Source organism: Boleophthalmus pectinirostris, unplaced genomic scaffold, assembly GCF_026225935.1.
Source record: "Boleophthalmus pectinirostris isolate CB_2022bp ecotype Guang Dong unplaced genomic scaffold, ASM2622593v1 HiC_scaffold_15, whole genome shotgun sequence".
Lineage (NCBI taxonomy): Eukaryota > Metazoa > Chordata > Actinopteri > Gobiiformes > Gobiidae > Boleophthalmus > Boleophthalmus pectinirostris.
In genome coordinates, this window is record NW_026571070.1 from 34,228,485 (window position 1) to 34,255,203 (window position 26,719).

Below are 26,719 nucleotides of genomic sequence, written 5' to 3' on the forward strand. Positions count from 1 at the left end.
CAGTATGAATAATTATTTATAACAACATAGTCTTAAGTAGTAGGGGTGTGCAAACATATCGAAATATTGATATATTGTATTGTTGAATGTGCTGATACAGTATCGATACCGTGGGCTGCTGTATCGCCAAGAGTATTTTTTGGTTTATTTTACGGCGCTACGGTTTTGTTGCTGGTTTAGAGGAAGGAAACTGGACATATGCGACACATTTGACATTTTCTGTTTTGATGATTAAAATATTTGTGTTTCATATGAACTTTGAACTTTGAAGTGATTTAACAAAGACTTTTAGTATCACAGCCATGATTTAACCTTTTTTTTTTATTGAGCCGTATCGAACCGATTTGAAATATATCGTACTGAGTCAAAAGCAATCGTGAATCGTGTCGGCAACTTCTTAATGACTCTCAGCCCTGTTAAGTAGGTCATGTCATTATGTAAATATATGAATCCTACTGTAGGCTTTTGTAGTATCATGTGCCATCAACTACTAAAACTTTCAGCTGCATGTATTAGGGCTCTTGACCTTTTCGTCCACAGGGCCCAAAGTAACCTGGGGCCCACTCTCATGTCTCATGTCAAATCACCTTCTACTAACTGTGCGGCCCTCAGGGACTTGCTTGTAGCCATTTTGGACTGGGCCCTAGTATTTGGGCTCACTGTACACAGCTCATTTGTTCAAAGTAACCAGACACTCAATACAATATTATAAAGACAGTAATAAGAAGTAGGACTGCACCATATTGGAACATTTTGCGATATATAATACGGCTGTAAAGAACTATGATATTGATAGTATTTTAATATTTTATCCTTTTTAGCACAATAAATTGTAGTATAACTGTAATAGTAATAAATAGTAAAATAATAGTATAAAAAATATAAATAAATAATAGTTAGGGGTGTAATGATATCCAAGTCTCACTATACAATATCGTCACGGTATAAACCTCACGGTACAAGATTTATTGTGATATCGTGGGAAAGCTCATGATATGGTGGAGAGTCTCACAATTAGGAATATAACAATATCCAAATCTCTGTACGATATTTTCACGATATACATCTCACAGTACGATATTTATTGCGATATTTTGTGGAGGTTAACACAACTACTATTCTACTTTTTTCTCATAAAATGCCTTGACAAGACTTAATCCAAAGAACTAAGACTTAAAAGTGCTTAGAACTAGGGATGGGCATGATTAGTCAGTTAATCGATAATTGATCATTAAGAATTGTGTGGATTACGTTCATTTTTAATTGACAAACTGAATGTAGGTAGCTGTGTGCAGCGTAGGGTGACCAAACGTTTTTCCCTGGACATGTTCGTTTGCGTCCTGTCCTGGGCGCCCTGTTTTTTTTTTTTTTTTTTAATAAAGTGATGCAAATGTCGGGTTTTCATTTCCTTTCATTGGGCCATTAAACTGAGCAGCTCTCGTAGCTCTCTGCACTCAGAAGGAGCAAGACCCAAACATTCGGTCAGTCTGCAACACGCTGAAGCACAAATGCACATTTAACGATGACTTGGACAAGAAATTCCCCAATTTCTGTCCCGGTCGAGACAAGTAGGAGGCCATGTGCACAGTGGTAGTGCCAGGGACCTCAAAGCTCACCAGGACACTGAAAAACATTAAAAAGCTTTGCCAGGTGAGAATAGCTTAATGTCAATGACGAGGCCCCACCTCCCAGCCCCCGTACAGTGTCACGGTTTATATAGTAAAGTTGAGTTTATTTATGCAGATTAGTAGTGCAGATAGTAATAATAATGATGATCATTTTAATATAAAAACGTTAATGATTAATCGATAATCAATCGTTAAGTCTCCCGACGATTGAGTAAGAAATTTTAATCAAATGCCCATCCCTACTTAGAACTGTTATTTCTTCTTGTAGTCTACACTGAAATGAAGCAAAGGATCATGGTCTAATGTAGTTCTGTCTTTTAACTCTTAATTTAAGCAAAGAGACATGTAATTTGATATATTATGATGGTCCATATTATTGTGAGAACTTTGACAATACGATATCACGATATTTTGGTACATTGGTATATTGTTACATCCCTATTAATAGTGTAAAAATATAGTATAAATATACAAAAATATAAATAATTAAATCTAGTATAAACCAAATAATAGTAATAAAGTAGTATAAATAGAAAAATAGCAGTAAATAGTAGTCTGACTGTAAGAGTGTAAGAAGTTCTCAGGAGTTCAGAGTTTTGAGTGTTTTCTAGTCTGTGTCTGTTATTTCTGGGCAGGTGATAATGAAACACAAACAGGATTTCAACCGTAAATCTTAAAGTGTTGGCGTTATCCCGTCACGGTCTAAAGGAGACGGAACATATGTTTGGTTTGAACGTGTGAGCGCCTGACCCGCCCCTCACATAAACCTGCACCATTTGCGGAAACGGGAAGGTGTTACCTACCGCCCCCGGCCAATCAGCTCGCGGCCATTTGTCTACCTGGCCTCTGTTTACCTGCGGGGGGAGAAGAGGGGGGAGTGGGGGCCGTCACTGATTGCTGAAGTAACAGAAGGGTGACAGTGTGACAGATGTGGGACTTCAAAGCCCCCCCTCCCTCCCTCCTCCACCACCCCCACCTCACCCACCACCTCCACCTCCGCTCCCCTCCCTCTCCAGCCTTGCTCCTGTGCCCTCCCGTGTCCACCTCATTCAGAGCCTAACCTGCGAGTTGACAAGTCCACTCCACGTACCAACTTTGGGATCGGATTTTTTGTGCGTCAGATTTTTAGTTTTCTGAATTTTTCTGGCTTGTTCCCGGCACTTTCACATCCTATAAAAGGTGATTTTTAGATTTTTCAGTTTTGTTTCATGTGCATAGACCAGGAATCAGTATTTGACTAAAGTGCGTTTACACTGTTGGAGCCCAGTTTAGTCCTGATGTAGACTTGGTTTGGTCCTGTCATAGTCCTGGTTTAGTCCACGTGTAGTCCAGGTTTAGTTCCGGGTTTAGTCCTAGTCTTGATGTGTCTTTGTGCGCAGTGTGAGTGCACCCTTACCCTGTTCACTTTTTAGCCAAAAACTAAAATAAAAGCATGTTTTTTAATATCATTTTGACCGTGTTTATTGCACTTATAAATACTGTATGCAGGGCAGCCATGGGGTCTTAAATTTCATGTTCCAAAATTAAGGCCTTAAAAAGTCTTAAATTATGTTGTCCAAGTCTTAATTTTTTCACAAAGGTCTTAAATTTCATTAATCTATTTTTTGTTTACTCAATCGGGCTGCAGTGCGACGTTAAACGGAGGGAAAAAAAATAATAATAATAACAACATGAAGCTTAAGTTACCTAATAGAAGTGCAAAAATGCATCTGTATTTGTCATGATGTGCGTTTCGTAAATGTGCTCCGGTTGGGAATTAGGAAAAAAAAAAAAAAAACAGGTTTAAAAATCCTACCCACTTTCTTCACTTTTTTCACAGTTTTGTGTAAAGTGCCAGGGGAAGTTCTCTTAATGAAGAGGTTCTCAAACTGTAGGTGAGGGTCCAAAAGAGAGAGGCAGAGTGTTTCAGTGCAGCACAGTTTGCTTGGCTTTGTAGTCAGTAGATTATTTGGACTTGGTCATTTTATTAAGTAGCTGCTAAAAAAGTAGTAGTTGATTGGTCATTATTAAAATTGGATCAGGTGTTTCTCGCCCACATAATGGGTGAAATGTTGGTCTTAATTTAAATGGTCTTGAAAGGTCTTTAAAAAGTCTTAAATTCAGGGTAGTCACACCTTGGGATGTGTCTTACTGTGAGTGGGCTTGCATCTCCACAAACCTGACTCTTATTTGAGGCCTTTCTTTTCTATCACCATGTGTGTTATATGTGTGTAATGGTCAGTGGTGCAGCAGGTTCATGTTGGTCCATGTGTGTGTACTCGTCTATGTGCTCTTACACTTGTTCTGATGCAGCTCAACATCATTCTAAAAACATTTAGGAAAGGTTCATATTTGTCCTGATTGTGACTTTTTAAGTACCAATACCTACTTAAATGAGTATCTAGTTTCGATACTAGTTTTTGTATATTTTGGTATCTGATTTTTGATACTTTTGACAACTATTTTCAAAAAGAAATGAGTTCCTTTTTTGTGAAGCTCAGGTCAGTTTTTTGTTTTCTTATTGCTCTCTGAATACCTGGCGTCTCCTCTCACTCTGTCCCCTCCCTCTGTCCGTCCGCAGGCACCCCGGACTCCTTCTCCCAGCTGCTGACGTGCCCGTACTGCGCGCGGGGGTACAAGAGGTACAGCTCCCTCAAAGAACACATCAAGTACCGCCACGAGAAGAGCGAGGACTCGTACCCCTGCCCCGAGTGCACCTACAGCTTCTCCCACCGCGCCCAGCTCGAGAGACACATGAGCGCGCACAAGGCCGGGCGAGACCAGGTACCCACACGCTCAACCATATGCACTTCAAGCTTTAGTTGTAGTCTCAAACTGAAAACACTCTGCTCCACCTTGTGATGTCATATGGTAATACAGGAAGTGCGCCATTGTTTTTTTTATATACACCTCCATACACCTTCACTTGAAACATCTGGATCATTTCAACCCAGAATTACCAATTATTACTGAACAAAAGAGAGAAAAAGAGCTGTTAACTTGCAAACTACCACTTCATGACATCACAAGGTGGAACATTTTGAGCTTTGGAGATGTAGACAGACTGATAATAAAGAGTGATTCAAACATGTGTGAATGAAACAGAACAGAACTCCAGGTCTGTTTTGAATGAGGTTTCAGCAGCTCTACTAGGATTTGTACTCAACTAAAAGTTTTGTTACTTTAAAATAATATTATAACTAGAATTTAAAAGTATTTACCCAAAAAGGTAGTTGGTAATTTACTACTCCCTCAACTAGAACTTCAGTCTAGTATTGTTTTATTTTAACGAGACAGACAAAATATATTATGTAAGGAGAACTTTGTTACTTCAAAATGATACTACAAGTAGAATTGAAAAGTATTTATTCATTTGTATTATCGTAAGCTTGGTAAAACAGAACTAGTTCGTTTTACAGTTTGCAAAGTTCTTCCTCACTTAACTTAAGTGTTCAAAGCATCCGAATTATTCACCATGATGAGTTTATAAGTGCTTTTTATAACTGTCAGAGACAGAGCAGAGTTTTGCTGAATTGTAATGCTAACAACAGGAGCTGTGAGGTTTCCCACAATCCACTGCAGATCAAACCCAATGTTTCCAAACACTATTGTACAAGTGACACTGCAGCAGATTATTCATTCAAATCTACTACATAGATAAACTTTACATGACTAAACTTTACAACATTTAAACACAACGACTCTAGAGCCACATCAGCCCGTTTGACATTATCATGTGTTTAATGCAGTTTCATGCACATGTGTTTACGTTTAATAGGAACAAAACTTAAAAGCACATGGCTAATTTGCATAAACAGCGCACTCCTCGTGCCGTTGATGTGGTTCAGCTTCTGTCGGACTAAACAACATGACTCAGTGTTCATATGAGTGTTCTCTCTGTGACAGAGGTGCTGCTGATGGTTTTGTCTGTAAATGGTGGAAAAGGTTTGTGGTGCCATAAGTTTTTCACTGGCACCAACTTTGGGCATTCACGGCGGCAGTGAGGAGTGAATGAGACACAAGCAGCAAAATCAGGGAGGCGAGGTACACGGGGCGACGACAGACAAGACAAACAAGCGAAGAGGCAAAATCAGAATTGAACATAAGCATTATATCGATATATACGATATGTCAGAATCCATATCAAGTTTTAAAAATATCTTGATATATTTAAAATATCGAGATATCACCCACCCCTTCTAACAACAACAATTAGCATGCTATAAAACAGTAAAATAAAACACTGTAAATAGTTGCAGACAGAACCTTGAGAGCTGCTTATAAACTAAATCTGTACATTTGGCTCAAATACATAGTGTAAAAACAATCAAATACTGGCTGTTTAAAGGTGCATTGTGTAACTTTTGTGGTGGAGGGAATGTCAAATACTTTTCTCCGTGGAGATGTTATTGCTTTGTCTGGGATGTTTCACAGTGTAGTATTAAATCTTTCTATCTTCACCAAACCAGAGTAAGTTACAGGTCAGATATTCCTGTACCTGTGTTCTTGAGCTATAAAAATTTAATCAAAGATCTGTTTAATGTCACACTGTGGAGCATTTGTTTTTATCAACAAGTAGGTGACAGACCCTCAACCAAAAAGTTACATAGTGCACCTTTAAATAACAAAAGCACAAATGAACACAAAAGTCAATATTAGAAAATGTACCTGTGTCTGTGTGTGTTGTGCGCTCTGTGTGTGCGTAGACGTGTGTGACACAGTGTGTTTGGACAGTGGTCGTCTGCATGAGGGACATTCATACAGTGTGGAGTCCTGAGTCAGCAGTCTACTCTGCACCACGGCCTCAGCTCCACTCAGGCTGTGAGCTCAAACAAGAACCAGAAGAAAACCTCACTGAGCTAAACATGAACTAAACTCTGCACCATCACCACGCATCACAAATCACATCATATATTACATCACGGCATCAATAAAAACATAATCTGATGTTTAAAGGTGCAGTGTGTAACTTTTCTCATTCTTTTTTTCATGGAGACATTAGTGGGTACTTGACTTAATGCTTTTTTTTTTCTGTCCTGTGGAGCAAAATCCAAAAATTATTTTCAGCCTTTCCACAAACATCACATCATTTTTTGTGAAACTTTTAATTACTTTTTTAATTTAACATGCCCTGTGGTGTGACCTCTGACCCCGCTGAACATTCTCTATAACTTTGTCAGAATTCTAATAAATGACATCACACGTCTGTGCCAGTTGAAGAAATATGTGACTGTCCCATAAAGAATATCTTTTTAACAATTAGAATTCTGTTTTTCTTAGGAAATCCTGTTGTCACGCTGCAGGACATCACACAGGCACTTGTTCAAAGTTTTTCAGAAAAGTTGGATTTTACAAGAATAAGATCAAAATAAAAATAAATTATTATTACTTTTGACCTGATCTTAAAGCCTTAACCCCAGAGCTCTTCCTGGTGCGTACATGAGTCTTTTTAAATTAAACTGCTTATATCTTTTTTAGATTTAAAATACAGATAAAGGTGTAATATTATTAAACACTGTATGCATGTTTCCCTTTATAGCAACACCTTTAAGAACTGTCTCTGAAACTAGAGACTCACTATAGAATATTATAAAGTAAAGTGTCCAGTCACACTGCAGGACATTTCAGTGTTTAGTCCTAAAATTCAAAGAAATGAAACACAACTTCATTGTAAAAACACATCATTTTAGAATGATAAGTATTTGATATGTATTTGTGCCCAGATAAGTTGAATTTTGGAAAAAGAAAATATTATTTACAACGTCAATTAAAGTGATTATTCCATGTACCTTAATTACTTTGCCCAGAATGTTTCACAGTATGACATTAAATCTTTGTATCATCATAGAGAAACCAGACCAAGTTGCAGGTCAGATCTGCGGACAGGCGACCCCGCTAACAATCAGAGTGTCTGTTTTTCTAGGTATTTTTGAGCTATAAAACCACCTGTAATTGAATAAATGTAACAAAGAGCAGTTTAATGTCACACTGTGGAACATTCTAGACAGAGCAATGACACAAACAAACAGCTAAACGCTAAAAACGCTAAAATGTAGTTAACATCACTATGTTTGAGATTTGATGGAAAAAATTGCCACGTTTTCCCACCAAATGAGATCATTTCATATTTGTAGTTCCTGGTTAACTCAGGGTATGACACATGTTGAGGTCATTTCAGTAACCATAAAGTAAACTGTAATGTAAACTCAGGCCACAGTATATACAATAGTTGTTATCTGACAGAAACAAAAAAATGACAACAATCTAAATTACTTGTATCAGAAAAATGTGTGTAAATTGTCTCTGCATTTTGGATGAAGTTGGTGATAGGCAGTGTTGGGAAAAGTTACTTTTAAAATGTACTCCCCTACAGATTACAGACTACATACCCCAAAATGTAGTTTGTAATGGAATCCATTAAATTACTTAAGGTGAGTAATGTAATCTGAATACTTTGGATTACTTGGTTTGCTGTAGAGAAGCAAAGACAAGAATATCTTCACATAAGATGTTTTGTCTGATAAAATAAAATAAAAAGTCAAGTCTTGTCTTAACCAAATTAAAAATAGTATTGATAGAAGACGAGGAGACACGGTCCACGCAGCATGATTCAGACCTGGTTTAGCTCTGGTTTAGACCTGGTTTGGACCTGGTTTAGACCTGGTTTTAGATCTGGTTTAGACCTGGTTTAGTGTCCGGCAATGAGTGGAATTACAAAAAAAAAATACCGCCATATAATCCATTTATTTCATCCAAGTAACTTACTCACTTAAACAGTAACTGTAACTGAATACAGTTACTCATAATTTCTACTCTGATTATGTAACTCTGGTACATGTAATCTGTTACTCTCCAACGCTGGACATAGGCAGAGGGAATCTGTTTTAGAACTCAACACTTCTCCCTCTATTTTTATGTTTCTTCTCAACTTTTCTCCACAAACTGCCACTTAACTGATAGAAAATTATGATCATTAATTAGCAGTTCCAGCTCCATTCACTGTGTACTGAGAATCAGCCGAGTCGTGCTAAAATAAATCTAGATTTAAATATCAAACTGCGCGTTAAGGCCTTTGCTACAATGTAAATACGTCACCTGAGGAAGCTTCTGTGTGTAAAAGTAACGTAGGAGTTTGTGTCTAATGCTATGGTAACCTAAACTAAATTTGAAAACAGGACACAAAACAACTTTATGAAAATATAAATGACAAGTCAGTTGTTTTTCTTTGCAGCTCGTTCAGCTCGCAGCACTATTTTAACATCAGTAACTCATTTTTCTGGCGTGAAAAGGGCCTCTTTGAAACACATTTAAACCCGTCATGTGCACTTTAACCTGACACTTTTAGGCCCCACAGCTGTTCTGTCTGCACTTTTGGCACAGACTTTGCCTCTGGATCAATAACTCTATATTGATTGAGGCTATTTTTGTAATTATTTGGCAGTAAGTAGTTCATCTTAAGCCTTCATTAGCTCCAACTCATTTCCTGTGCAAAGGTAACAAAAGACTGAAGACATAAGTGCTCCTAATTGATATGTCCTTACTCACCGCCTCTTGTCTGTGTGTGAAATCAAATGTCTGCTGCTTCTATGGGAAATCAGATACGTTTTCAAGAAGTTCATGTGATTGTCTAAATGAACTAGTTGAACCTGGGTTTTCGATGCAGTAAAGACCAGAGAAGTGGAGCAGGGCTTTTATCACTCCACAAATAAACATGACCTTGTGCTCACATTGATCCGTGACACTGTGGCATGATTTACAAGAGTTCAAAAGTCGTGTTTTCACTGATGGTCTTCTTTCTTTTCTCCTTCCCTCTCTCCCTTGCTCTCCTGCCTAACCTCTCCCCTCGCAGAGGCACATCACACAGTCTGCAGGGAACCGTAAATTCAAGTGCACCGAGTGTGGGAAGGCCTTCAAATACAAGCACCACCTGAAGGAGCACCTCCGCATCCACAGCGGTGAGTCAGAGGGCGGGGCTAGCCTCCAGGACTCCTCCCACTCAGGGTCATCACACTGTACATCACGATACCAAACCAGACCAGCAGGGGGCACTAAAGGGCCTGTGAGAAACACTAGGATCACAAGATTATCTGCAAAAGCACAAATAATATTGAGTGCAGCGCGGGGCACTGGCTGGCTCATTGTCTCAAAGCTAATGCTAACTTTTATTAATATTTAAAATAAACAACCAAATAAACAAATAAGTCTAGACTGTCCAGTTTGAAGAAGTATGAACTTATTTTTGTACATTGGCAGTGTCCTCCAGTCAAGTATTCTCCTCATTCCTGTTTAACATTTCTCTCACAGCTCCCTGCCCACTACATCCTCTTCAAGTATTTTTTAGTTTTAGTGTGACTCATCAAAAACCTCGTAGAGATTTAATAGTACAGGAAGTGGAGACACGCAGAGCCAATTTAATCAATTCAAAATCTAATAAAAAAGTAAGAAAAAGAGAGAGAGTAAAGTATAGACCTTCCCTGGGATACAGTCTGTGTAGTGGACTGACTGATGAAATGACAGATGAATAGGAATTTTATGAATGTATTTTAATGGAAAACAAAAACAAAAAGTCAATAAATATGGACTGTTCATATTAATTACTGAAAATGTGTGTCAGTGTAATGGAATGAATCTCAAACCAGAAACAATCTAATGTAGACCTGGGAGAACATATTGAATATGGATTCTCAAATAATCTCCTTTAAATGTTGTATTAATGAGACACTACAAAGTGATAGTAACACATACTTCCATAATGCACTGTGCTCATATAGGGCCATAAATATATATATATATAAATATACAGTACACTGGAGGTGTAATATTTGGCCTGGCTGCTTGTACTAAACGTGATGTGTCTGTTGTGGAGTCCACACTGTGTGTTCTTAGTGCTCTGTAATAGTGTTTCCTCTGCTGATGGGACACACTTAGACAGGGGCCTCTCCCGAGGGCCGTTCTTCTGCCTCGAGCATCATTGGCGTGCATTATCGGCTGTAGCTGCTCGTTAGCCTGCGTTGCTAATGGCCCTGTGTACATGTGTGTGTTTCTGTGCAGGTGAGAAGCCGTACGAATGCTCCCACTGCAAGAAGCGCTTCTCTCACTCGGGCTCCTACAGCTCCCACATCAGCAGTAAGAAATGCATCAGCGTGGTGTCAGTGAACGGCCGCCCCCGCCCCAAAGCCCAGGGACCCCCGGCCCCCCTGCCCTCGTCCCCCTCCTCGCTCCGGGCACAGACCAGAGACCATAAGCCCCTCCAGGAGCAGCTGCCCATCACCCAGATCAAAGCTGAGCCCGCCGACTACGAGTACAAGGCGGTGATGACACCCTGTGCAGGGGTGCTGAACGGAGGAGCAGCGGCTCCACTCCAGGGCACGGTGCAGGCGGTGGTGCTGCCCACCCTGGTGTCTCCCATCAGCATCAACATCGCAGACCTGCAGAACGCGCTCAAGGTGGCCGTGGACGGGAACGTGATCAGACAGGTGCTGGAGAGCAAAGGCCAGGCTCCTGGCTTCACCACCGCCACCCTGCACCCCTCTGCCCCCTCACAGCAGCTCCTGTCTGCCATCAGCCTGCCCATCGTGGGACAGGACGGCAACGCCAAAATCATCATCAACTACAGCCTGGACCCCAGTCAAGCTCAGGTGGCCCCACAGAACCTGAAGAAAGAGCCCATGTCCCCAAGCAGTGAGAAGCTGCCAGAAGACCTGACAGTGAGGGGCCTGAGGGAGGTGAAGGACGAAGAGAAGACTAAGAGCTGTCTGCTGTGTGACCACTGTCCGCCCGGGCTGGAGGCTCTGCACGCGCTCAAACATGCCAAGAGATTCAACGGTCTGGACAAGTCCGAGTCCACCATCGCCGCCCTGCTGTCCGAGGGAGCACTGTGCAGCCAGCCCAAGAACCTGCTCTCTCTGCTCAAAGCTTACTACGCACTGAACGCAGAGCCCACCGAGGAGGAGCTGGCCAAGATCTCTGACTCAGTCAGCCTGCCCGAGACCGTGGTGAAGAAGTGGTTTGATAAGATGCAGCAGGGGGCGTTAGGAGCACCCACCCCACCCTCTGAGGAGGAGGACAGCGTGGTGTCTCTAGTCCCGGGGAAGGATACGGCCGTGATGAGTCCCTCAGTCAATCAGGACAGTCCCACCGAGGCCACCCCGGCAGAGGCCAACCACAGCTCTCCTGCCCCTCCCTCCCCCCTCAACCTCACGGCCGGCTGCCCCACCACCTCACAGCTGCCCCAGGGCCCGGACGCCCCCCTGGACCTGTCCCTGCCCAAGTCCAACTCAGAGAAGGAGCCCGCCAAGACCCCCAGCCCCTCCTGCAGCGTGCCCGATGAGCCTCTGAACCTGAGCTGCCTGAAGAAGGAGGCTCTGTGCGGGGTGTACGCCAGCCAAAGCAGCGCCGCACCCGTGCACCTGGTGAGCGCCCAGCTGCCCGCTCTGGTGGCCCTGGCCGAGCAGAACAGTGTGCAGTGTCTGAGGGCCCTGGGCTCCAAAAGGACCATCCTCATCCCACAGCTGGCCTACTCCTACAGCTCTGCAGCCACCAGCCCCGCGGGGACGGAGACGCACGAGGCCGCCATCCAGCTCAACGGCATCAAGGTACTCACACTACTATTACTACTCAAGTACTTACTTTAGTATTTCGTTAATCACAACATATTTTTCATTTGTCTCATTTTCATTTAATAATGGTGCTGTTTGACTGTTAATGCTGTGAGTTACAGTCTGTTTAATACTTTTAATAATAATAACTTAATACTACGATTATTCAAAAATATATTATTATTATTTAAAAAGTTAGTTAACATTTATTTTAGCAGTCGACTAATCATGATGATTATGATTAAGATTATTCCACTGATTCAGTCACATTTCAGTCACATGGAACTGACTGTGGTGAATACTTTGGATTAATAACCCAAGTAGTTTTTGTGAAAAATCCTATGTTTAATGTTGTAAAAATATAAATATATTGCAGTATTTATTTTACTAAACTAGCTCCGTTAGTTTAGTGTTCATCCACTGATCAGCAGCAGAGCAGTCAGATCCACTGACCCACAACAGCAGTGTGATTCCAACTCCCACAGATGAATGCTATCCTTGTGTCCTTAGGCAAGACACTTCACCCACTTCGCCTCCAATATCCGTGTGCACTGGTGTGTGAATGTGCGTCTGAATGTGTGAGTGGTTCCTTGAATATGGATAAACAGGTGGAAAAGCACGATAGAAATTTGACCATTTATCATTCCATTAAAACAGAAATGTAAATATGATGATGTAAAACAGTTTATACGGCTACAAAAACAGAACCTTAGCAACATAATATTATATAGAGTAATATAAAATGATCATGAAGCCAAAAGGAGGAGGCAGATGAAACTAGTTCTGCTCCCCCTTTACTCCAGTGAGAAATACTGCATCACCCTAGTTCACACTGAAGTACTCTGCATACACACCATTTTACCATCTCTGCTCCCATCTCTCCACTTTCCACAGTCCATCATCAGCGGCAGCATTAAACAAACACGACGGCCATCTTGAGTGCCAGGAGTGGAGTCCCAACGCATTGGAACCCTAATCCATCACGCGACCTGTTTCACATCATTACTTTCTTATTGTTCACAAGCGCCGCGCCGTGACAAATAGTTGAAATCCTCCCAAACCCGATCGATAACTCATAGAAGGCCGCCACAATTTCCCTCTTTGTAAAAATGATCAGGCCTAATAGTAGTTCATTGTACGGGCCGGTAAAAGGTGCAGTGATCGATGCGTTTGAGCGCCTCCTCTGTCCGCGCTGATGTATTGCGGTAGCATTATGGCGCGCTGTTAAACGCCCGCTCGACATATTTATGCTCTCTCTAATATTACCTGCACAGATAGCCGCAGATAGAGCCGAGGCACTTATCGATGAGAGGAAGAAGGATTAGTCCGCCAGAGACTAGAGGAAATAGTGCCGCAATGAGTCCCGTCTGGCGTGTCGTATATTATAATGGGTGTTCAGGAGGGGAGCGGGGAATTCTCACAAGAGCAATTGTTTTAAAAGGGACAAGATTTCAAAGATCGTTCAGAACCAAATCAATCAGTTCATACATTTTATGACAGAAGAGAAATATGACACTTTAAATACGCCTCATTGGCAGCTCCATCACACTGAAAAAAACATTGAAAAATCACTTAAATACAGAATAAGATTTTTGATTATAACCGAATAAATCATTTGTACATTTTATGACATGAGAGAAATATGATACAAAAGTTTTATGAGTTCAAAAGGATTATAACAATCCTGTATTTGAGTAAAATCCCTAAATCATCTCAGGCAGTAGCAGTAGTAGTAGTAGTAGTACTGCTTCTAGTTGTAGTAGCAGCAGCATACTAGCATAGTAGCAGTAGTAATAGTAGCAGCGGAAGCAGCAACAACAGCAGCAGTAGTAGCAGTAACAGTAGTAGTAGTAGGAGTAGTAGTAGTAGTTGTAGTACTGCTTCTAGTTGTAGTAGCAGCAGCATACTACATAGTAGCAGTAATAAAAGTAGTAGTAGTAGCAGCAACAGCAGCACTAGTACTACCTGTAGCAGTAGTAATAGTAGTAGTAGCAACAGCAGCAGTAGTAGTAATAGTAGCAGTAGTAATGTAGCAGTATCAGAAGTAGTAGCAGTAACAGTAGTAACAGTGACAGTAGTAGTAGTAGTAGTAGTAGTAGTAGTAGTAGTAGTAGTACCAGCAGCAGTAACACTAGTAGTAGAAGTAGTTATAGTAGCAGTAACAGTAGTAGTACTAGGAGTAGCAGTAGTAGCAGCAGCAGCAGTAACACTACTAGTAGTAGTAGTAGTAGTAGTAGTAGTAGTAGTAGTAGTAGTAGTAGTAGAAAGCAGCAACAGCAGCAGTAGCAGCAACAGTAGTAGCAGTAGTAATAGCAGAAGTAGCAATAATAAGAAATAAGTAATAGTAGTAGTAGCAGCTGGACGGGCAGATACTGTGGCTTGAAATAAAATGAAGGGGAAAAAATTAAGATTTAAATGATTTTAAACAGCCCATCCCTGTTGACCCCCCGTCCTGATCTTTTGCAGGAGGAGCGCGCAGACTCGGAGGGCCTCTCTGCTGCAGACGAGCCTGACTCAGACTGTGGACCGTCAAGGAAGAAGATGAAGAAGAGCGAGAGCGGCCTGTACGCCTGTGACCTCTGTGACAAGATCTTCCAGAAGAGTAGCTCCCTGCTGAGGCACAAATACGAGCACACAGGTACACGGGCTTTTCTCTGTGTTGGGTGATACAGACTAACCCAGATACAGAACTACTACTCTGTACTGAAACTCTGTACTTAAAAGAGTCTATATCAGAACTGCTTTAAGACAACAGTTAAATGTAAAAAGTGTTGTCTGGGCTTGTATTGGCACTTCAGTCATATTGTCCTGTCCACTTACAGTTTGAGTGGTTAGTTGTGACAGGAAGGGCATCTGGCATAAAAACCTACCGCCTGATTATGTGACTGTGGTATCTCCATAGTGAATAATCAGTGCAACGATAGAATGGACGATGGATTATGATGTTGAAGATTCATCACCTATGCTCCCACATGATTATTTTTAATAAATATACAAAAGCAGGATACAAAACAATGCACTACAACTTCACAAAAATGATGCGATGTGCAGCAGTGGAATGAACGCAGATGGTGTTGTGATAACGCTGTGAAGGGAGAGTGACTTAGCGTAGGGAGGTGGAGGAGGCTCGGAGCATCAAAAACATTCATCTTTTTTTTATTTCAACACAATAAAAGGTAACGTGGTGATCTAAATATGTGTTAGCTGTTAATACTCCATAGAAGTGAAATACTCTTCTTTAAATCAGTGGAACAAATGGTATATTGGTGTCATTTTGAGTACCATATTTTTCAGACTATAAGGCGCACTTAAAATCCTTTAATTTTCCTAAAAATCGACAGTGCTCCTTATAATCTGGTGCATTTTATGTATTATAGGGTGAACATATTTCCGTTTGTGTAAACCCGGACACCTTACCGGGGGTGGGGGGTGAGGCCTTGACATTGAGCTACTCTCACCTCGCAAACTGCGCACATGACCTCCCACTTGTCTCAACCAGGATGGAAAATGGGGAATTTCTTGTCCAAGTCATTGTTAAATGCACATTTGTGCTTCGGCATGTTGCAGACTGACCAACTGTTTGTGTCTGCTGCTCCTTCTGAGTCACAGAACTACGAGAGACGCTCAGTTTAATGGCCCCAATGAAAGATCATGAAAACCCTGACATTTGCATCACTTTATGAAAAAAAAAAACCCAGACACCCAGAACAAGACGCAAAAAATTGACATGTCTGGGGAAAAACTGACATTTGGTCACTCTAATGTATTAATTCTGGTTGTGTTTACTGACCTCGAACTGATTTTATGTGGTACATGGCGCTCAAAAATCTGTCAGACTGTTGTAGTACGACTTTGGTAAACTACGAAGCCACAACGCTTGACGGATTGTCGGAGCATTACGGCTGCTGTATTCAGGAGCCTCGCGGAGCCCGACAGAAGCTGAACCGCATCAGCGCACAAGGAGCAGTTTTGTCAGTGCTTATAGTTTATGCAAATGAGTCATGTGGTTTTAAGTTTCAGTTTTGTAAAACATAAACAAATGTGCGTAAAGCTGCATTAAACACATTATTACCCAATGTATATTTGAATCGTCCTCTTAGTTAATTAAAAAAACAAACTTAAATGATCCACGCACATTCACACTGATAATCCACATTCACCAAGACAGGGAGGCAACACCGGGCGAGTTACACCACGATCTGCCGATGGATCGTGGACGCCTGGACTAAGGATCAGTCTCAAGTGTCGTCTGATTGTTTTACTTAATGCATCTTATAATCCAGTGCGACTTATGTTTGAAAATAGATGAGAGAATTCAACATTATTGGTATTACGAATTATAGTCTGAAAAATCTGGTACTGTTAATTGCTGTGGCATCAGTGCTAATGTGTCCTCCCTTTGAAAGCCGTGCACACCATGTTTAACAGTTACAGTTCACACTCCAGGTTTAAAGTCCCTCCACATGTGCTGATGTCCTGTGTAGTCACTGGGGCAGAGCCTGCGTGTAGGCGTGGGAAAGCTGACTCACTCTGGCCCGAGAGAGGGGGATTTTGTGGAGGTCTTACTCAACCCCACCTCTCCTCCATCAGCTCCACGTGTGAGCCAGCCTGCTGCAATGACGGCCTCTGCTAGTGATTTGGAGCTCCAGGGGCCCGAGCGGTCAGCCAAGCCCCGGTCAGAGCTCTCATACCTGGCTCTGCTCGGCACAGCGCTGGTCCAAATGAGCTCATCTTAGGTGTAACTCCCTCCCACACGTCCCGCCCAGGTTTAAGGGGAATATTTGTGGTTTGTTATTTCATCATGTTACAAAAGTACAGGCAGTGCTCTCACATGTTTTAGATACAAATCATGTTTAGTGGTTTGAGCGTGAGCAGTTCCACCAGCAGAGACCCACGCAGAGCTCTGATGATGAGTCGTTTAGTGAATACATAAACTTTAACACTCGGACTCTGGCAGGTAGAGATGCCAGTGATGTGATGAAGGGAGACTATGATGGAAGAGTGTTCCCCCTTAACCTGACTCACGCCAGAATGAGATGTGGAGCACTCTGAACTGACTTGTTCACATCAGTGTTGTCACGATAATAACAGTTCAAACTCAAGTTGGTTACTAAGGAATAGACTCAATACTCAATACCAATTCAGATACCACAATGATGATAAATAACACTCTTTATTTGGACAATAGAATGTAATTTTCAACAATAAATGGTAGTACTTTCTTTTCTATTCCCATGGTACGTTATATGTGTGTAATCCTCAGTGGTGCAGTAGGTCCGTAGAGGTCCATGGGTGTATACTAGTCTATGTGCTCTTACACTTCTGATACAGCTCAACATCATTCTAAACACATTCAGGAAAGGTTTTTGATAGTTTTGACAATCCTACTGCACATTATCAATCAGGAGCGGCTCTCACTGAAAGCAGAACCTCTGGGACGTTCAAATTTTCCAAGCTGATCGGTCGAAGCGTCACAACAGCGGAACAAGGCTAAAACAAACTTAAAATACATATTTCCCTTCATTTCCCTTGCGTTTTTCACAAACTAGTCTGTAGGGCTAGGTATCATTAAGAAGTTGCTGATACGATACATACTTCGATACATAAGCCACGATACAATACATATCTCGATACAGTGCACTTTCCATTCAACACGATATATTTCAAATCAATTTGATACGGTTCAATCAAAAATAAAGGTTAAATCATGGCTGTGATCCTAAAAGTCTTTGTTAAACCACTTCCTGTGCAATGTTAATATAAAAAAATTCCCATTTTAATCATCAAAACAGTGAAAATGTCAAATATGTTGCATAAACGAGTTTCTTTCCTCTAAACAAGCAGCAAAACTGTAGCTCTGTAATAAAATAATTTAGAAAAATATACCAATGTTCCATGTTCATAACTGTTAAACTATTTACATATCGAAATCAGAGTGAGGTGATTGGTTGGGAGACAAATGTAGCAGGCTGTGATTGGCTGTGACAGGGGGGAGGGGCCAAGAGGAAATACACTTTCATATTCATAAATTGTATATTTCAAATGCTCAAAAAATGAAAATATGAAAACATACAAAATGTGTAGGTCTTTTGGTATATTTAAGTGTATATTTTATAATTTGTTTATATATTTTATAATTTCGTTTGCCCCTAGAAAAAAACGTTCACTGATAAAAAAGGCTTTTGGCGACAACTTTATTTAAGACATTAAAAGTAGGTATTTTATGTTAATTGTGAAACATTTTTATTTGTTCATGTCAAGGCTTTTAAAATTATGCCACAAAGAAAAGCTTATGATTTTGTCAATATTTATAATTTTTGCAAACAAATGTTATCACTGATTCTATGTGTGACCCGTGTCGCCGAATGACATTTTGATACTTTAAACCCATAATATTCTTTCAAATTCATCTAAATGCATATTGGTACAACTAAAGTGATTTAAAACAAATCAATTTAAACAGTTTAAACCTTTATATATTGATAACTAGAAAAGTTGTGGTTTCTGGACACAAAAATGCCAACATTACGTTACTGATCTATAAATGGACAGAGCTAACCTGCTAACTGCAACGTTCCCAATAGGAAGTGAGTATGGGCGCTAGGGATGGGCATGATTAATCGATTAATCGATAATTGATCATTAAGAATTTCATCGATTACGTTAATTTTAATTGACAAACCGAATGTAGGTTGCTGTGTGTGTCGTGACCAAACAGGTGTGTACATGTGTCTCTGCATCAGAAGGAGCGAGACACAAACAGTCGGTGAGTCTGCAACGTACCGAAGCACAAATGTGTATTTAACGATGATTTGTACAAGAAATTCCATGCTTTTTGTTCCGATCGGGACAAGTGTGAGTCCATGTGCACAGTGTATAAAGCAGCACATATGTTTCTGTGTCCAGTGGGAAAAAGATTTACCAGGTGAGAGTCGCTCAATGTCGATGATGAGTCCCCACCTCCCTCCCCCCGAACGGTGTCCTGGTTTTGACAAATGCAAATCTGGTCACACTAACCTGTATTCACCTGAGTCATGTCTTTTAATCCGACAGAAGCTGAACCACATCAGTGACACAAGAGCTGTAGTTTTATCTTCGCTTAGTTTATTCAAATTAGCGATGTGGTTTGGTTTCTGTGAGATTGTGCAAAACTGAATTAAACACGTGATAATGTCAAACAGCTGATGTGGCTCTAGAGTCGTTACGGTTTATATGTCGTAAAGTTGAATTTATTTATGCAGATTAGTGCAGATAGTAATAATAATGATGATCATTTTAATATAAAATGTTAAAGTTAATGATTAATCGATAATCGATTGTTAATTCTTCCGATGATCGATTAAGAAAATTTCATCGAATGCCCGTCCCTAATAGCCACGCTTCTGTCTCCAGCAACTCTGGCTTCAATTTATTTTCTATTGTAAATCATTGTCCCTCTCTCCGTAACTGCTAATACCAGGTTCATCATTTTGGTCTTAAAATGTTTGTATTAACCCACTCGACATGATTCTGGTGTTTTTATTTCACTTTTATCATTTCCTATTACAAATATGAATCTCCGCTCCAAATTCGCTCCTGTATTTACTAGTCTCTGTGAGCTTCTTTTTAGTCTACTTTGTTCTACCGTACAGTCAGTGTTGGGAAGGTTACTTTTAAAATGTATTTCACTACAGATTACAGATTACATACCTCAAAATGTAGTTTGTAACGTAATCCATTAAATTACTTAAAGTGAGTAACATAATCTGAATACTTTGGATTACTTGATATAGTCATGATTTTTAAAACTACATGAATGTAACAACCACACCCTGAAAATAAATGTTTGTTTTCTTCAAATTGTCTGTTGAGCCCAAGTCTCCATGAACAGACTTTTGTTTTACTGTAAAGTAGCAAAGACGAGGATCTTAACATAAGAAGTTTTGTCTGCTAAAAGAAAATAAAAAAGTCCAGTCTTTCCTTAACCAAATAAAAAATATTATTGATAGAGAAATTATTTTTATATGAGAAATTAGAAATTTATATGAGTATGTCCACCTTACTGTTAGTGTCATATTGATTAGTCCTGGTTTAAACCTGGTTTAGACCTGGTTTAGACCTGGTTTAGACCTGGTTTAGACCTGGTTTAGTCCTGGTTTAGTCCTGGTTTAGACCTGGTTTAGTCCTTGTTTTAGTCCTGGTTTCGCCCAAAATGTGAAAACAGGAAAATACCACCATGTAATCCATTAATTTCAACAAAGTAACTGTAATCCAATTACCACTCACTGAAACAGTAACTGTAACTGAATACAGTTACTCATAATTTGTACTCTGATTATGTAACTCTAACACATGTAATCTGTTACTCCCCAACACTGCATACAGTCTATGTTCATATTTCATTTTGATTTTCCCAAAGCGATGGTCCTAACGGTGCTGTGTTTGTGTGTGACAGGGAAGCGACCTCACGAGTGCGGCATCTGCTCCAAGGCCTTCAAACACAAGCACCACCTGATCGAGCACATGCGCCTGCACTCCGGAGAGAAGCCCTACCAGTGCGACAAGTGCGGCAAACGCTTCTCACACTCAGGCTCGTACTCGCAGCACATGAACCACCGCTACTCCTACTGCAAGAGGGAGCCCACGCAGCCAGGGGGCGCCACCGCAGAGCTCCACAGCCTCATCACCCCCGCGCACGCACAGCTCCTCCCACCCCTCCACACGGACTCGGACGAGAGGGCGAGCAGGGACAGCGAGGAGGACGAAGAGGACGAGGACGGAGCCGCCGGCATTGAGGACATCCGGGTGGTCCAGGTGGAGGAGGAGGAAGAGGAGGGGGGGACGGAGGAGGAGGAAGACACGAGGCAGGGGGACGCGGCATGTGAGACGGGGGAGACGGGAGAAAAGGAGGACACTAGGCAGGAGGTCACCATGGAGACAGAGGAGACCACTAAGGAGGCATCTGAGGAGGTGTCTGTGGAGGCATCTGTGGAGGCATCTGAGGAGGCGTCTAAGGAGGCATCTGAGGAGGCGTCTGAGGAGGCATCTGTGGAGGCATCTGAGGAGACATCTGAGGAGGCATCAGAGGAGACAAAGACAGAAGTGGACGTGGACCGAGGAGAGGGAGGAGGAGACTGAACTTCCTGGTCACTACTGTGTTGAAATCCGGGTGTGCCTGATCAAATTCGTTTTTGTAAGAGAAAAAAAAAAGAGTTTTAACAAATGAAGGAAATGCATTATACAGACTTTGGAAGCTAGAGGCGACACGTTTTAGATTTTATTACTAAAACACCTTGGGTCCTTTGGTTTTATCAGTGTTACTAATTTTATCACTCATATTTTAACCTTTAAGAAGCTGTACAGTTGGGAGATATTTCTTAACCTTTTTATTGCCAATGAACAAAAGAGACGCAAGTATTTTATTAAGTTGGAAGAATCCTGTGCACTACGTGGCTTGGTTGACCCCCGGTTGACCCCCGGACGCGTCGTACCGTCAGTATTACAGAACCGAGCGCACTGTTGGATGGGACTGAGAGGCCCGGACTGCTGCCACTCCTGTGTGATTGTATGAGGCACTGACAGGAGCGCACCTGCCTGGTGGAGCAGACAGGAGCACTGCTAAATGAAGGAGCTTGTAAGTCCATAGACAGTGTACAAATAGTGGACCACGGGGTGATCTGAAAAAGTGGGTCATGGTAAAGACTGTTCAGGAGTCAGTATTATTCAAGGATTTTGATAAACAAAGGGTTAAGCCATAAACAAAACATGAAATATCAATCATAATTTCAAATAATAGTGTTTGTTTTAATATTCCATTTGCATTCTGTTACCTAATAACGGGTAGTAACCATGCACGACTCAAGAGCATATGTTTACATACTTGCAGAGGTGGGTAGACAAGCCAAAAATTGTACTCAAGTACGAGTACTTAAAGATGGGGTGTTTTCCGAAAGAACAGATTTATTAGCTTTCTGCCGTGCTTAAAACATTCCCTCTAAAAACATTAAAAACATAAAAAATATGCCTGAAAAGGTTTAAGATGTCATCCATGCATGTTTGAGTATCTTAGTGATCTGAAGGGGGAGTGGCTCAGCCCAGAGAGCAAAGGGAGAGACTCAAAAACGAAAGTGAAACTTATAAAACATATTAATATGTTGTTTGTATGTTGAGGGAATATAGCATTTTCAAAACAAATGTATTAAAACATAAATTTAATAATAAAGGAATAAATTTAAAATAAATGAAATAAATAACAGGGTTCCACCAGTCATGGAAATCCTGGATTCAGTCATTTTCCAGACCTGGAAAAGTAATGGAATTTTAGTATCTCTTTCACGCAACTCAGGCGTTCTGTTAAGTTCTCATGAGGCTCTTACGATTATTTCCGAACGCCTTTTGTTTAAAAGAGACAACAATAAATGCACTGACAGGATTTTGAATGTTCAAAAACTATAATCCCAAACCATAAAGTGAGTGGAAAGAGTTAACATTTCAGATTTACACTGAAAGTCTGATCAATTCTACACAGGGAGATGCTGTAAAGTCATAGAAAATTCACTTTAGGTCATGAAAAAGTCATGGAAAAGTTTAGAAATTTTGTCATAAGTGTTAGTGAAGTGAAATAAGTGTTATCATATATGTGTTATCAGTAAATACCCCACAAAAGTGCAATACCCCCTCTTTAAACTACTGTTAATCAGTAGAAGTACGCAGTAGTGGTTCAAGAAATTACTAAAACTTTGAATTTAAAGAAGTACTGACTAGTGAGAGTAATGTAAGAGTGTCCAGACATAAAGTTTAACCACAAAAATGAGACAAACTAAATAATATGTGAAGGAGCAGCAAGAAACACAAAAAATGTTCAAATCATTTCAGATTATTGTCACTTAAAGCTTTTGTCACTTTAAACTTACTCACAGTGGGGAAAGGAAACACAACTTTTACTCAAGTAAGAGTACACAGGAAGTGGCAAATATATGACTTTTGTAGGAGTAGGAGTACAATTTCTTGAAAGAGTACTACCCACCTCTGGATACTTGTAGTTCCCAAACTACAATACCGATTATGTGAATGCAAATCAACTTTTTTACTTAAAAAATATATTAGAAATCTTAATCCCTCATAGATTCAACATGATGTGCTATGTACTTCCAGCTAGCTAAACACAGGTTGGCGAATCCTGAAGCGAACCTGCTACGCTAGCGTGTTTTCTCCTGTTTTCTGGTCCACTATGCAGCCACTGTCTATGGAGAAACCACTTTTATCTTCCAAAGCCATGTTTGAACAATGAACTAAAGCCTTTGTACTGCACCTTTTGAGAAAAACCACTAATGTAAAAGCTATTTTTGCTAATGAGACGTACCACTGTCTGAGCGCTAGCATGTTAGCAACCTACGGAAAAAGATGTAGCATGTTAGCATCACTTTGTACTAAAACAGCCTATGGACAAGTACCTCATACAAGCACACCACTAAGTCTTTCAGTTACAATCAGTGTTTCCAGTGAGGAGAGCAGAGATGTGGAGGTGTGTACCCGCTAACCCCAAACCCGAAACCCCCCACCGAGCCGAGCCGAGCCTTATGCAAAAAAAAAAAAAAAAAAAAAAAAGAAAAGACAAAATGCATTTCGAAAGTGCCATTGAAGCTGCCGTTAGCGTAGCAGCACTGATCAGGTATCGCCGGGTCCCAGATATAATGTAACCCAGTACGTAAATGCCGCTATACTGTTGACTTGGGCTCACCGCACCACCCCGGAGAATTAGCTCACCGCGTAGATTTACACGATTTAGTTTCAGTCCCCGTAGCGAGCGACGAAGATTATTATCCCTGTTTTATTTTGAAAAGTGTATCACACCGCAAATAGGAATGTCTGCATGCTAAAATAACTTGAGTTCATCATTGTTATCTTGATTTGAGTAGTACTTTTTCTTGGCGCAGCGAGATTTAAAGTCAGGAGTAGTGAGTTGGCTGGAGGATTAGCCTACAGTAAGGTGACCAGGTGTCTCTTTTTACCCGCAGAGACACCAGCAGATTTATACAAAACCACCGATTTGTCCCAGTTTTATACAAGAAATACCCCAGGTGTCTCTATTTTTGACCAATCTGATCCCTGCGAACAGTAAAGAGAGACATACATTGTCATTTGTTTAGGTAAAATACAGAAAAGCTGCTTAAAAATGAATAAAACACAAAGAAAATATGACTATTTTGACTCACATTAGTGTCGAGTGCATAACAATTTTCCTTATTTACGCACTCGTTTCACAATTTTATCATTACCAACCACCACAAACCTTTTTTTTTTTTTTTTTTTTGAAAATCTGGTCACTTTAACCTAGAGTGTTTTGGGTCTATAGGGTAAACTTATTCTAACTTTAAAGAAAATGGACCAATATGGTTCAAGAATCAAATCAGAGACCTTCTTGCTGTGAGGCGTGAGCGCTAACCGTGGTTCAAGCATTAACTGAACTGTCTAAAAGTTCATTTGTAATGTAAAAATGTACTAACTAATGTCAAAATTAATCTTATTTAATCTAGTTTTGTTCGTATGAAAAAAGAAATACTGGCTTAAAAAAAAAACATACTTAAAACCAGGAATAAAGCTACTTATCTAATCTCTTTACAACATGAGTCGCACACACAAAAAAAGATCATGTAGAGCGGGTTAATACGAACATTTTACGACAAAAATGAGGAGCCCGACAGCAGCAGTTACAGAAAAAGTGTTGACATCTTTTCAATAGAAAGTGAAATGGAAAGTCGATGGAGCCGTCAACACACCCCCATGCTCACTTCCTGTTACTAGGTTAGCTCTGTCAGTTTAATTTATATACAGTCTCAGTATGAATTTTTTATTTAAATTTTTTTAGTGTCTTGATGTAATTAACCCATTAAATATTTTACTCAGATCTACTCAAATCATTAATATTTTGAATTCAAGTTTTACATTTTCCGTAGACATTTCTGTTTCGGCGGTGTTCCTCACAGCGCCTCCGTGCACCTATATCCAGGTTGTGTCATTTGGATTCCTGGAGCTCATTCGAAAACCATTCAGTATTACCTTGTGTTTGTGTCCGTTTCCTTGACGACAGTATTAGCCCTCCCCTCGAGATGGGTCTGTTTTTAGTTTTTCTATTTATGTGTCTTTATTTTTTGTTTTTTTTTTACATTTCTTTGGTTATTTATTACACGCTGTATTGTAGTTTGTATGAATAATATATTTTAGTATGACGACGATTCCGTTTGCAGCCGACCCGACCATTGTGCACCCCGCTCCCACATGAAGCTACTGAACTGTCCGGCTAACGGCTAACTGTACGTGCTCGCATGAGTGTGCGGGTCCCGAAGGAGGACCCTAACCGCAGACTGTCCCATTGCCAAGCCAAAATAATCTCCTCCAAGTATTGTTCCTCGTTTTTATTTGTGCCAATTTGTTTTTACTTTGATGTCAGTGTTGAAACCACGCCCCTTTTATAAGCCCCTCCCCTTTAACAACCGTATTCTTTTTTTATAGTGGTTATGTTTTGTTTTGTTAATTTTTATGACTCCCCATCTCACAATAAAATACATCTACAAGCTATGGCCGTTGTCTGAATCATTTTTATCACTTTATTACGTATTTCACAGGTAATGTTCTTGTCTCTATGATGTTACGACTCAGCTTGGTGAGGGTCAGGGAAGTAACAAAAACCAAGATGTAAAAAGGTAAAATAAAGTGATCATTTAATGAAGGTAAACGGGTAAATTAACAAAAACATACTAAAATATGTATGGGCCCGGTCAAGCAGAAGTAAACAGCAAGGCCAAAAATTCAAGTTAATGCATCTGATATAAAAATGTATTGAACAGATACATATGTACTCTAGTTTATGAAACTGTTGACCTTTTTTCTGTACCATTTTTGGTCCTAAAGTTCCATATGTTTTGAACAGACCATGTATGAAACATGGAACTAGAAATAGTTTCCTTTCATTTTGAAGTAATATTAAAGTGTTCGGAAGAAAAAAGCGACAAATGATGTCAAATCCTGCACCTTCTACTTGTTTGTACAATTTTCCCTCCGTTACTTTTCCCTCCGTTACCATGACCTTTCTTAATAAAAAATCTCATGACTCAAAAAGTAAGAGGTTTTTCAACCTAATCTTGTACCATATGGTAGAAAACTATATGAAGCAAATATTCAAACCAGTTTGTTAAGGATATGGAAGTGAGAACCAAGAGTTATCACTGTTTGGATTTATTGACCAAAAAGTGCTGCATATTTCATTCCCTCCGTTACCGACATGAGTTTTTACATTTTTTGTCAACAACTTGAAAGAATATCACAGGTTTAACTTGACCCTGTTGGAGTGTAACTCTTTCCTACATTCTGATACTTTACTTATTTCAATAGTGTCTCTAGTTTCTGAATAAGAGACATTTGAATGTCAAAAATTTGCCCCTGTTTCCCTCCGTTACCACTTGACCAGACCCATATGTAAAATGTTCAAAACAAGATAGTAGAATTTACACAAAGCAAACTAACTGTACAGAAAAT

The 26,719-nt window shown here is 40.3% G+C and overlaps 1 protein-coding gene across 1 annotated transcript in view; it reads left to right on the forward strand.

The window, feature by feature from the left end:
• zeb1b (zinc finger E-box binding homeobox 1b) overlaps positions 1-25,762 on the forward strand; it is a 137,099-nt gene extending 111,337 nt beyond the window's left edge. The window contains exons 4-8 of the mRNA XM_055150729.1: positions 4,189-4,391; positions 9,457-9,562; positions 10,659-12,202; positions 14,672-14,843; positions 20,640-25,762. Of these exons, the coding sequence (XP_055006704.1) occupies positions 4,189-4,391; positions 9,457-9,562; positions 10,659-12,202; positions 14,672-14,843; positions 20,640-21,322 (2,708 nt within the window). The 3' untranslated portion in view covers positions 21,323-25,762. The remainder of the gene's footprint in view (positions 1-4,188; positions 4,392-9,456; positions 9,563-10,658; positions 12,203-14,671; positions 14,844-20,639) is intronic.
• The last annotated feature ends 957 nt before the right edge of the window (positions 25,763-26,719 follow it).